The following is a 12,017-nucleotide window of genomic DNA, read 5'->3' as shown; positions in this document are numbered from 1 at the left end:
ACGTGCCTCTGCTGCTGCCACTGTAGCTTCATGCACAATGGGGGCAGGGGGACATCGTTTGGAGAATTGTGGCAGGCAGGGATGATATTTGGGGAAGCCTAGCAGAAATGAGTGAGGAGAAGCCTGGAATTCTTCTCCAGCTTGAAGAAGAACTTTGGGCAGAAGAGCCTCAAGATTTAAAAATTCTTGCATTTGAGACAGGCTTTCATGAGCCCCCAAAGTTAGTTTCTTAGCCTGAACTGAAAGAACTTTCCAAGCATTCCTTACATAGATGTTAAAGCACCATTTTTCTTCATACGTCTCAACATGCATTGCTTTTTTTGACTGCAGTACCTTATCATTGGTTTTTGATACTACTGAAAAAAGACATTCACAGGATGCACGCAATATGAAAAATTGCCAGAAAACAGCAGGGGTGCTGCTTGTTTTTTATGTGTTAGGAAGCAGCTGAACTCAGTTCAATTTCAGAAGGCGGGGAGAGAGAAAGCTGGTGCCAGGAGAATAAAACTGGGGTTTTTTTTAAGTCTGAGCAGTGCAGAGTGAGTGTTTCATATATGAGAAGGTATAGGGTTCCAAACCCCTCCAGAATCATACAGGGAGGCCCAGCTGTGATCTACACCTGCCAAGTCCTAAATCTTTCTTTAAGACCATCAATCTCCAAGTGAGTGCTGTTACTGTGCCTCCTTATTTTACCTGGGATCCTCAGTCTGAATAGATTTCCCGCAGAATGACTACTTTTAACAGCAGCTTAACAATTAAAGCCAAGTATAGGTCACAATTGAAATGGTAGTTTTGTGTCCGGATTCCATTAACTGCTGTGGTATTTTTTTTTCTTGGGCAGGCTGAGACAGTTTCTGATTACTGCATCCCCTTAGTCTCTTCATTGCTGCCAAGCCAAAAAACAAAAACAAAACTAGTTGAAACCAGGGTATAATTTTTGCTAACATTCAGAATTTCTGCTTTCCAAGATCTTCAGTTAATGGCTTATTATCATCTTTTTCCAGGATTTCAGAATGCATTGATAGTGAAGCTGAAACAGTCATGCAGTTGCGAAATGAGCTGAGAGACAAAGAGATGAAGCTGACTGATATCCGTTTGGAGGCCCTAAGTTCCGCCCATCAACTTGACCAGCTTCGGGAAGCTATGAACAGAATGCAGGTAGGAAAGAGCTGCAGCAACACACATAAGAAGAGACATGCTGAATCAGGCTAAAGGCTGATCTAGTCTAGCACTCTGTTCTCACAGTGGTCATCCAGATGCCTGTGGGAAACTTGAAAAGCAGGACCTGAGCACAGCAGCACTTTTCCCACTTGTGATTCCCAGCAATTGGCATGAAGAGGCACACTGCCTCCAACAGTAGAGGTAGAGCATAGGCATCATGGCTACTAAGCATCAATAACTTACCTTCCATGAATTTGCCTAATCCTCTTTTAAAGCTTTCCAAGTTGGTGACCCTCACTGCCTCTTGTGGGAATGAATTCCATGGTTTAACTATGCACTTTTTTCTGTCCTGAATTGTCCAACATTCATCTTCATTAGATGTTCATGAGCTCTAAGTATTAATGAGAGAGGGGGAAAAACTTTTCTCTATTTGCTTTCTCCACACCATTCTTAATTTTACACACCTCTACCATATCTCCTGTTAATCACATTTTCTCTAAACTTTAAAGCCCCAAATGATAATTTCAGTTGCTCGTTTCTGAACCTTTTCCAGCTCCACAATATCCTTTTTGAGGTGAGGCAACCAGAACTGTACACGGTATTCCAAGTGTATTCACACTGTAGATTTGTATAATGGCATTGTGATATTGACAGAGGTTTTTTATTTACTGTTCCTTTCCTAATGTTCCATAGCATGGCATTGCCTTTTTCACAGCTGCCACACACTGGATTGACATTGAGATATCCACTATGACTGCAAGGTGGCCCTGGCCTCCTGCTGGGAAGAAGGGTGGGATATAAATCAAATAATAAATAAAATAAATAAGGCCTTGTTCCTGGTCAGTCACCGCCAATTCAGACCCCATGAGCTTATATGCGAAATTTCTATAAAAAAACTTTTTTTGCTCCAGTATGCATTACAGTACACTTGCTCATGTTGAATTGCATTTGCTAATTTAATGCTCCCCAGCCTGTTAGGAGAGATCTTTTTGGAGCTCTTCAGAATCACTTTTTGTTTCAACCATCCTGAACAATTTGGTATCATCAGCAAACTTGGCTGTGTCACTGCTCCCCCTAACTCTAGATTGTTTATGAAAAAGCTAAAAGGTGCAGGTCCCTAACCCAATCCTACGGAAATTCCACTTTCTGCATCCCTCCATTGGGAATACTGCCCATTTATTCTTATTCTCTCTGCTTCCTGTTTCATAGCCAGTTCCTGATCCACAAGATACACATCCACCCACAAGCTCACATCTACACGCTAAACCTAAAATTAGAACTTCTCTATCAAGGAATTTACATAACACTATATTTTTCATTCCAGAGGAAATACCAAGGCAAGATCCTTATTTCACAGTCATCAAAGTTGCCACTAATTGACACCAATGTGTACGCAAGGGGGGGGCGCGGGGTAAGGTGGTTACTCTTCAGTGGTTTGGTTAAGTTCTGTCTTGAGGATATAGATATTATACATCTCCACATCTCCATCATTTCTGTTTTAAAAAGCTGGCTCTTCAACCCCACTATTGTTTTAATTATAATTCATTTATTTTAGTTGTACAGTTTTTTCATTTAATGTGGATGTTCAAAGTGACATCCAAAAATATATTAAAACTTAGAAAATGTTCTGAAAACAGAAAAAAAATACAAACAGAAGAATAAAAGCACACCCATCATCAAAAAGCCAATTTAAAGTCAAAATTTAAAATGTGTGTCTCTGGGGACAAGTTCCCTTTCAGAAGTGGTGGGCTTTTGGTGCATCGCTCCTACATATTGTGCTTTTGGGTATGGTTAAATAGAAATAGAAGTTAACAATATAAGCTGCTAGAACAAACCATGAGCTCAGTGCTGTCAGCATGCCCTTTGCAAGACTGCCACCTTTTTCTCTGAAAGACGTCCTATGCCTTTAGCCATCTGCGTGCAGTTTTAAATTCAACAAGTGAAGCTTTCTCTACAGGCTGAGGAAATCCACTCTTTTGAGCTTCTTCCTGTTGTGTACCTGTTAGCACAGGAGCCCTGCTAGGAAAAATAAAGTTGCAAGTCCCAGATTTGATCTTTGACATACTACAGTTAAAATTTGGAAAGGACTGCATAGCTAATTTTAATAGCCCAAAAAGTGCAGAGATCCCTGCAGATTTCAGAGCAGTTCAGGAAAAATTGCTATGAAACTTTCTCACCTCGTTCATGTAATTCTGCCTGGGTGGGGAAAGATTGACTGTAGTGGTGGCAAGGAGGAGGTGAGAGGGTAGAAAAGATCTTCCTACAGAAGTCAGGTCGAGAGGCCTGGACTACCAGCAAGGGTGGAAAACAAAGGACCTGGATGGAAAGCCATTGGGACAGTGGGAAAAAGTGGACATGCTGGTAGGGTGTTTGCTTGGGCATGTGTGTCTGTGTGTGTGAAACAGAGATATGTATCTATCTTTGTATATAAAAATAGCTGAAAACACATGTGCCTTCTATTTCCTTTCTGACCATTTTCTTTTTCTAATCTAGAGTGAGATTGAGAAACTAAAAGCTGAAAATGACCGGCTGAAGTCTGAAAATCAAGGTAGCTGCAGCAGGACCCAGTCTCAGGTTTCCATTTCATCCTCTCCAAGGCAGTCAATGGGTCTCTCCCAGCACAGCCTGAACCTCACCGAGTCAACTAGTCTCGGTGAGTCCACGCAAAGAGTAGTAGGCAGGTTTTATCTTGCAGCCTTAAATAAATAATAGCTAAGGTGAAAAAGTTTAAGGGCTGGGATAAAACCTTCCATTACAATGTCAGCAGCAGCTCTGTTACACTTTGAAGTGTAGCACGCCAGCTATGACTTCAGCTACACAAAATCATGTTCAGAGTCTATTTAATTGCACACATTTGCCAAAGTAATATATTTTTCAAGAGAAAAATGGTAATTTTTCTGGGATCTTCCCTCATTTCTACAATATCCGTTCCAGATTGCTAGGGGAATATGTTTTTATTATTTCAGAATGCACATATATTCAGAGAAGTGTGTACTTCACAATTTTGAAAGCACTGAGACTAGCAGTGTTCACAGGATGAAGCAATTAAAAATAAATTATGCAAAAGACGCAAATGAATGCAAATTTGCATAAGACATGTGAATTTCCACTTTTCTTGGAGCAGGATATTGATCAATAAACTCAGAGTAGACACAGCCCTGCAAATATCCACTAAAAAGTTTAAGCTGGGGGGGGGGGTTGTAGCAGGTTAAGTCAAGAACATGTTCTCCCATATGAACCTGCTCTTTAAGTTTACAGTTTAAGATCTGCTTCAGAGGCCCTGCTATATGTTCCACCACAAAGAGAGGTTGGGGTGATGAAAACACAACATTTTCTGTTGCAGGACCCTGATTTTTTAACTCCCTTCCCTTCTAGGGAGGATAGGTTAACTTCATCTTTATTTAGGGCCCTTTAAAACCTTTTTGTTCCACATAGCTTTGGAATGTCATTCATTTCACACTCTGTTTTGAAGGTGATTTCCTCCCCCCGTTCTTAATTTGTTTGCCATGATACTATGTTTTTTAAAAAATTAAAAGTTTTTAAATTGTATTTCAGCTTTGAGCCCAAAGACAACTGATTAATCATTTTATAAACAAAATAGATAATAATAAGAGCATAAATTCCATCTTAACATTTGTAACTAAAAGAGAATGTGTGTTTTCTGTGCAGATATGCTGCTGGATGATCCCAGTGATGGTTCTTCTCGAAAAGAAGGTGGCAGGCATGTTAAAATAGTTGTCAATTTTCAGGATGAAATGAAATGGAAAGAAGTAAGTCATGGGTGGTTCTTGCTTTTCACCTTTTGTTATTCCGCATTGCTATATAGACCTGCTTGCATGCTATATAGGCTTACAATTTTTTTGTGAGGAAAATACGTTGCTCAAAGAAACACCTGTTCATGTGTTATGCTGTACATGTGTACAGCAGTATTGTGGAAATAACAATACACAGGTAGATTTTCAAAGTTAACACAGGTATTGAACCCCTAAAAACCCACAGGTTTTTATTTGTGTTGTATGTTTCTGGGTTTGATTGTCTGCAGTGTTCTGAAGCCCCTCTTGAAGGTCTTTGGCCCCTACAGAGTAGTTTTTCTGCTAAGAGGTTGCATCATCAGGGCAAGTAAATCAACTACTTGTGTTTTTTGAGAATAGTCGTGTCCTTTGTCCATACCTTGCTTTCTTCAAAGAGACAGCTCAAACATCAGGACTGCCTCTGTCAGTCAAGTACTATTTCTCTCGGGATGAATTAACCTGGATCTCAGCATTACCACTTCAGATTGTAGGTAAGGACTCACATGATGGCATGGTCTCCCATAGTCGAACTGGTGGTAAATTTTGAAGGGAAGGAGCTCATTATGACAGTTTCTATAGTCTAAGGACAGCCCTCAGGACAGTCCAAAAAGTCAGACATTATACAATATTGCATTGAAATTTTATAATTTAAACTGACAGTGTGAAGTAAGAACCCAACCAAAGGAAAGTAAAGAAGTATCCAGCCTCACTATTTTCCTTCATATTCTGACTTCCTCCATGCTAATTTGCCACAAATAATAGTAAAATTTGAAAACCTCATTAAGATCTCCTTCACTTGCCAGAGCAAGGAGGATCCCTCAGTTACCAGGCACTCCTGCAGATGAAGTAATTGTGTGGGCTCTGAGAAAAGCTACAGAGTTGCGCTTCCCTGCATTCCCTTTCCACTACACCCCAGCTCCCCCATGAAAAGAAATCCTTGCACAAAGAAAACTGCTTTGGAAAGGGCCAGGGCTAGGTTAGAATCTTCCAACAACTATTTCTCTATTTGCAGGGATGTTTTCCTATTAAGTATTCAGTCATCTGTATCCCTATCTGTAGTATGAATTGATGCCATCAAGACACAGGTTTATCACTAGTTTCCTTCTAGGAAATGACTGATTAATAAGACCTAATTGCTGACTGACGGAAGAATGTTATACTTAAATGAATGGAAAGTTGGAGAAGCTGCTTAAAGCATACACCCGCTTTTAGGGCAGGAATAGGGAAGAGGATCCTGCCAGTGTCCAGATTCTGAGCTCCTCCACCCCTTGTGGGCCATTTTGGCAGGTGGACATGGCTGCCCACCTGTCAGTCACCTGATGTCAGGTTGACCAGCTTCCAAGTCCATCCCTTCAGGACTTGCCGCAAACAATGAACAGCTAAGTTAAAAATTCCTTCTCATGGGGAGAGTAAAACTACAGGATGTTCCAGAGGGTGGAGAATTCTACAGGATGAAACCTGTAAAGTATGTCTTTTGTAGCTGCATTTCCACAGCCCCCTCCCCCCACAATGCCTTCTGCACATTTCTTTCTGGAACACTAGGAAGAGGAAATTATATAAACTTGAGTTATATACAATATTAATCATACTCAGAGTAAACCAATTGACTAACTTAGGTCCATTTATTTCACTGGATCTACTCTGAGTAAAACTTAGTTTTAGTGGGTTGTATACAACTATTTCCTTAGTTTTCAAAGACTGTGAAAGAAAAGGCTTGTTTTCAGAAGTGCTTCCATTCTCAAAAGATCATCTCTGGCCTAGCTTCTTTTGCACCATTTTTTCATTGCTGCCCGTCTTGTCTAGACACAGTGCCAGCAGCCAAGGGTGTTTTAAGCAGTGTGAAGTCCAGACCTGCTAGTACTCTAGAAACTTGGCATGAATAAAAGGGAAACTAGACCACACATGCTGAGCTTTGAGGAAATAGATTTTCAAGATCTGTCTTGTAAACGCTGAAGAATGTCCTTTGGCCTTTTTGTTGTTCACTGGTTTTAAATTAGCTTTTAAAATAAATGTTAGTGAGAGATGATCCAAGACCTAGATCAGGCGCAGGGTAATGAGAAAGGCGCCTGTCTATCAACAAAACTCGCTTGCTGGGTTTAGAGGAGGCTTGTAATGTCACATGATAGTGCATTTTTTTAACTTCTGAAGGGATCTGTTTGTAAGCATTTTGATAACAATGCAGTTATTTTATTTATTTATTTATTGGATTTCTATTCTGCCCTTCCTCCTGAAGGAGCCCAGAAGACTCCAGGAGCCCAGATATGTAGAAGCAGCATTGATTTTTCAAGTCCTGCCAGACTAATCTTATCTATTAGATTAGGCTACTAAATTAGTGGATTGTGGGAATGCTCTGCACATAATTTAATTCTGGATATAATTCAACAAAGCATTTGACAAGCCCCCCACCCGCAATTTATTTTAGTTAGCAAACTGGTTAAATAGATTGCACTAGAATTTAGGAACTTGACACATACTTTGATTAGGTGCTAGTACACCTACAGAATTGTTTGCGTCTAGGACGGTCTGCCCCATTTGCATCTGTGAAGGAAATCCTGAGTGTTCTTACGGATTTTTTCCATGTCAGAGAATAAATCAGGTCAGCAGATGTGCACATATAGGGGATATAGTTCAGCCCAGGTATGTACATCAGAGTTGTTGGATCATGGTGAAATACTTTAAATACATAGAGGCACATGTTTAGACAGCAGCATCACCATGTTCTCCTTTATTTACCATATTTGTCTTCATTTAGGATTCTAGGCCTCGCCTCTTCCTCATTGGCTGTATAGGAGTCAGTGGAAAGACCAAATGGGATGTTCTGGATGGTGTTGTTAGAAGGCTGTTTAAGGTGAATATTATTATTTTTCTTGCCTTGCTTTGAAAGGTAACTTAGAGTTTCCTTTAAGCTGTCTTATTTGAGTCAGGATGGAAACACTGCTGACCAGTTCCTCTTTGTTGCATCAGTAAGCATAGCTGATAATCTCTGAACATTGTAATTCTAGAAAACTTTCAAGAACTTCAGCTTTAATTGAGGTTTCCCCAAGACCTGATTTACCTACACCTGAAAAGCATACTAATATTAAACACTGTATTCCTCTTTATGATGTTAGGGGGGGGGTTCATAAGAAGACAATAAATACTGTCTGTGGTTTGTGTTTTAAATTGTTGTTCTGCTGCCATTTTATTACATTACAGTTTTTTTAAAAAAATACGTTATATTTGGTAATATGATACATACTTCTTGACCTTAGGTAAGGCATTACATCTCCCCTGCTTGAGTTGTTTAAACATCACCAACCAAGGATATGTGAGACCTATTCTTCAGTTGTAACATGTAAAGTGGCAACTTACACATTTCCCCTGATATTTATGATCTCGTCATAGGGGAGATGCTTTGTACATTATGCCATAACCTGAGAAAGAGAAAAGTAAGAACTGCCTTGCTGGTTCACAGCAAAATTCCACTTAAACCAGCCTTTCCATCCTTGTAATCCAACAACATCTGGAGACCCAACTCCTATCATTTTTTACCTTTGGTCATGCTGGCTGGTGTTGGAGTCCAAGAACATCCAAGGACTCAACATCCAGGAAATACCCTATCCATAAGTAGCCTGCTAGATGTCTCTAAACGTTCATAACCAAGGTAGAAAAATGATAAGATCCCCAGTTGTTCTTTTTCTCCAACATTTGGCCTCTCTTTATAATGAGTATAGGGTTTCATATGTGTCTGCTCTTCAAAGCAAATACAGTGGGTGGTGTTCAACGCTAGTCCTATTCAGAGTAGATCCATTGAAGTTCATAGACGTGGCTAACCTAAGTTCATTAATTTCAGTGAGTACACTCTGAGTAGAATTTGGTTGCATACAACCCAATATCACATATAAGGAAAGGTTCTATAATAACCTTATCTGGAAATTAGGCTGGATGATGCAGCCAGTAAATCGCTGCTGATTTGCTTTGTGATTTTGCATATTTCTGTTTCCCTTTCACCTTCTGTGCTCTCTGTACTTCTTTTCAATTTAGTGGGTGGGAACATCTTGCTTTGAGCAAAATGGATTTTGCATTTGGCTTTCTTATTGTTGGTGTTATGTGCCTTCAAGTCGATTATGACTTATGGTGACCCTATGAATCAGCAACCTCCAATAGCATCTGTTACAAACCACCCTGTTCAGATCTGTGACTTCCTTTTATGGTATCAATCCATGTTTGATCTTCCTCTTTTTCTGCTCCTGTCTGTTTTTCCCAGCATTATTGTCTTTTCTAGTGAATCATGTCTTCTCATTGTGTGTCCAACGTACAACCTCAGCTTCATCATTTTAGCTCCTAATGATAGTTCTGGTTTAATTTGTTCTGACACCCAATTTGACTGTTTGTCTTTTTTGCAGTCCATGGTATGCGCAAAGCTCTCCTCCAACACCACATTTCAAATGAGATGATTTTTCTCTTATTCACTTTTTTCACTGTCCAACTTTCCCATCCATACATAGAGATCAGGAATACCATGGTGGAATGATCCTGACTTTAGTGTTCAGTGATACATCTTTGCATTTGAGGACCTTTTCTAGTTATCTCATAGCTGCCCTCCCTAGTCCTAGCGTTCTTCTAATTTCTTGACTATTGTCTCCATTTTGGTTAAGGACTGTGCCAAGGTATTGATCATCCTTGACAAGTTCAATGTCCTCATTGTCAACTTTAAAGTTACATAAATCTTCTGTTGTCATTACTTTAGTCTTCTTGACGTTCCACTGTAGTCCTGCTTTTGTGCTTTTCTCTTTAACTTTCAACATAATTCGTTTCAAATCATTACTGGCTTCTGCTAGTAGTATGGTATCATCTGCATATCTGGAATTATTGATATTTCTTCCTCCAATTTTCACACCTCCTTCATCTTAGTCCAATCCCACTTTCCGTGTGATATATTTTGCATATAGATTAAACAAATAGGTGATAAAATAATCCCTGTCTCACACCCTTCCTGATTGGGAACAAATTGGTTTCTCCATATTCTGTCCTTACAGTAGCCTCTTGTGCAGAGTATAGGTTGTGCATCAGGACAATCAGATACTGTGGCACCCCCGTTTCTTTTAAAGCATTCCATAGTTTTTCATGATCTACGCAATCAAAGGCTCTGCTGTAATCTATAAAGCACAGGGTGATGTTCTTTTGAAATTCCTTGGTCCGTTCCATTATCCAACGTATGTTTGCGATATGATCTCTGGTGCCTCTTCCTTTTCTAAATCCAGGTTGGACATCTGGCATTTCTCACTCCATATATGGTAAGAGCCTTTGTTGTAGAATCTTGAGCATTACTTTACTTGCATGGGATATTAAGGCAATAGTTCGATAATTACTGCATTCTTTGGGTTCCCCTTTCTTTAGAATTGAGATATACATTGAATGCCTCCAGTCTGTGGGCCATTGTATAGTTTTCCATATTTCTTGCCAGATTTTTTAAAAATTTGGACAGATTCAGTCTCAGTAACTTGTAGCAACTCTATTGGTATGCCATCTATAATTGTTTTTGAGATGTATTTCTGTCCACCTTGTTGTAAGCCATGTTGAGCACAATGTTTTGTGGAAAGGTGGCATACAAATAAAATGATGAATGAATGAAATAATGAATTAATGTTCCTGATGATTTGTTTCTTCCAAGTAGTTTAAGAGCAGCTTTCACCTCACATTCTAAAATTCCTAGTTCTTCATCATATGGTCCCTCCGTGAATAAACCTGTCATCCTCGCATCTCTTTTATAATAATAGTTCTTCAGTGTATTGGTTCCATCTTCCTTTTATTTCATCTCGGTCAGTTAGTGTGTTCATTATTCAACATCCCTACTCTTGGTTTAAATTTCCCTTTCATTTCTCTAATCTTATGGAATAGGGCACTTGTTCTACCCTTTTTGTTGTCCTCTTCTATTTCTATACAATAACTATTGTAATAGTTCTCTTTGTCCCTACATATTAGTCGCTGTATTATTGCATTTAGGGTTCTGACAAGGTTTCTGTCTCCTTTTGCTTTTGCTTTCCTTTCTTTAACCATTTAAAGAGTTTTGTCAGTCATCCATTGAGGTCTTTCTCTCTTTTTCACTAGAGGTATTGTCTTTTTGCATTCTTCCCTGATAAAGTCTCTGACTTCACTCCATAGTTCTTCTGGTTCTCTGTCAACCACATTTAAAACCTCAAATCTGTTCCTTATTTGATCTTTATATTCTTCTGGGATGTTATTTAAATTGTATTTTAGCATTATGATTGCTTTGTTGTTCTTCTTTAGCTTTACTCTGATTTTCGATAGGACCAGTTCATGATCTGTACCGCAGTCTGCTCCTTGTCTTGTTTTCTCAGAAAGTATGGAACTTCTCCATCTTCTGCTACCAATTATGTAATCAATTTGATTCCTGTATTGACCATTTGATGATGTCCACATGTACAGTCATCATTTTGGTTGCTGAAAAAATGTGTTTGCAAGAAATAAATTATTGGCTTCACAGAGTTTTTCTCCTGCTTCATTTCTATCTCTTAAGCCCCATTTCCCCACAATTTCTACTTCTTTTCTGTTCCCTCCTTTTGCATTGCAGTCCCCCATGATTATCAGCACATCTTGTTTTGTGTGTGATCAATTTCTTCCTGTACTTCTGTGTAAAATCTCTCCAATTCCTCTTCTTCTGCGTTTGCCATTGGAGCATAGACTTGGATGATGGTTATGTTAATAGGTTTCCTGGTTAATGTCATTGATATCACTTGCTCAGACCTTGCGTTATAGCTCCTAATTGCTTTTGCTACTTCACTTTTCACTATTAAAGCAACCCTGTTTCTTCTGAATTTCTCGTTTCCTGATTGAAAATGTCCCATTCCCGTCCATTTGAATTCACTCACATCAAGTATTGTAATGTTGATATTTTCCATTTCTTGCTTGACAATTTCTGACTTTCCCTGGTTCATGCTTCTCACATTCCATGTTCCTATCGTGTACGTAGTACAACTCTGGACTCTCCTTTCGCATCTGTTTGTATCAGCCTCTGGGCTTCCTTTCAGCTTTGACCCATCTGCGTCATTTGTCACAGCGCTA

The 12,017-nt window shown here is 39.3% G+C and overlaps 1 protein-coding gene across 11 annotated transcripts in view; it reads left to right on the top strand.

The window, feature by feature from the left end:
• Positions 1-12,017, top strand: part of NAV2 (neuron navigator 2) — a 444,626-nt gene that overhangs the window by 401,786 nt on the left and 30,823 nt on the right. For 10 of the 11 annotated variants that reach the window (XM_061610652.1, XM_061610648.1, XM_061610646.1 and 7 more), the window contains 4 exons: positions 1,005-1,158; positions 3,655-3,814; positions 4,831-4,931; positions 7,705-7,800. In XM_061610652.1, the coding sequence (XP_061466636.1) occupies positions 1,005-1,158; positions 3,655-3,814; positions 4,831-4,931; positions 7,705-7,800 (511 nt within the window). The remainder of the gene's footprint in view (positions 1-1,004; positions 1,159-3,654; positions 3,815-4,830; positions 4,932-7,704; positions 7,801-12,017) is intronic. The other variant, XM_061610647.1, reaches the window with a different exon arrangement.

This window comes from Rhineura floridana, chromosome 2 (assembly GCF_030035675.1).
Source record: "Rhineura floridana isolate rRhiFlo1 chromosome 2, rRhiFlo1.hap2, whole genome shotgun sequence".
NCBI lineage: Eukaryota > Metazoa > Chordata > Lepidosauria > Squamata > Rhineuridae > Rhineura > Rhineura floridana.
Note: the sequence above shows the minus strand (reverse complement) of the source record. Positions and strands in the feature narration are given on the sequence as shown.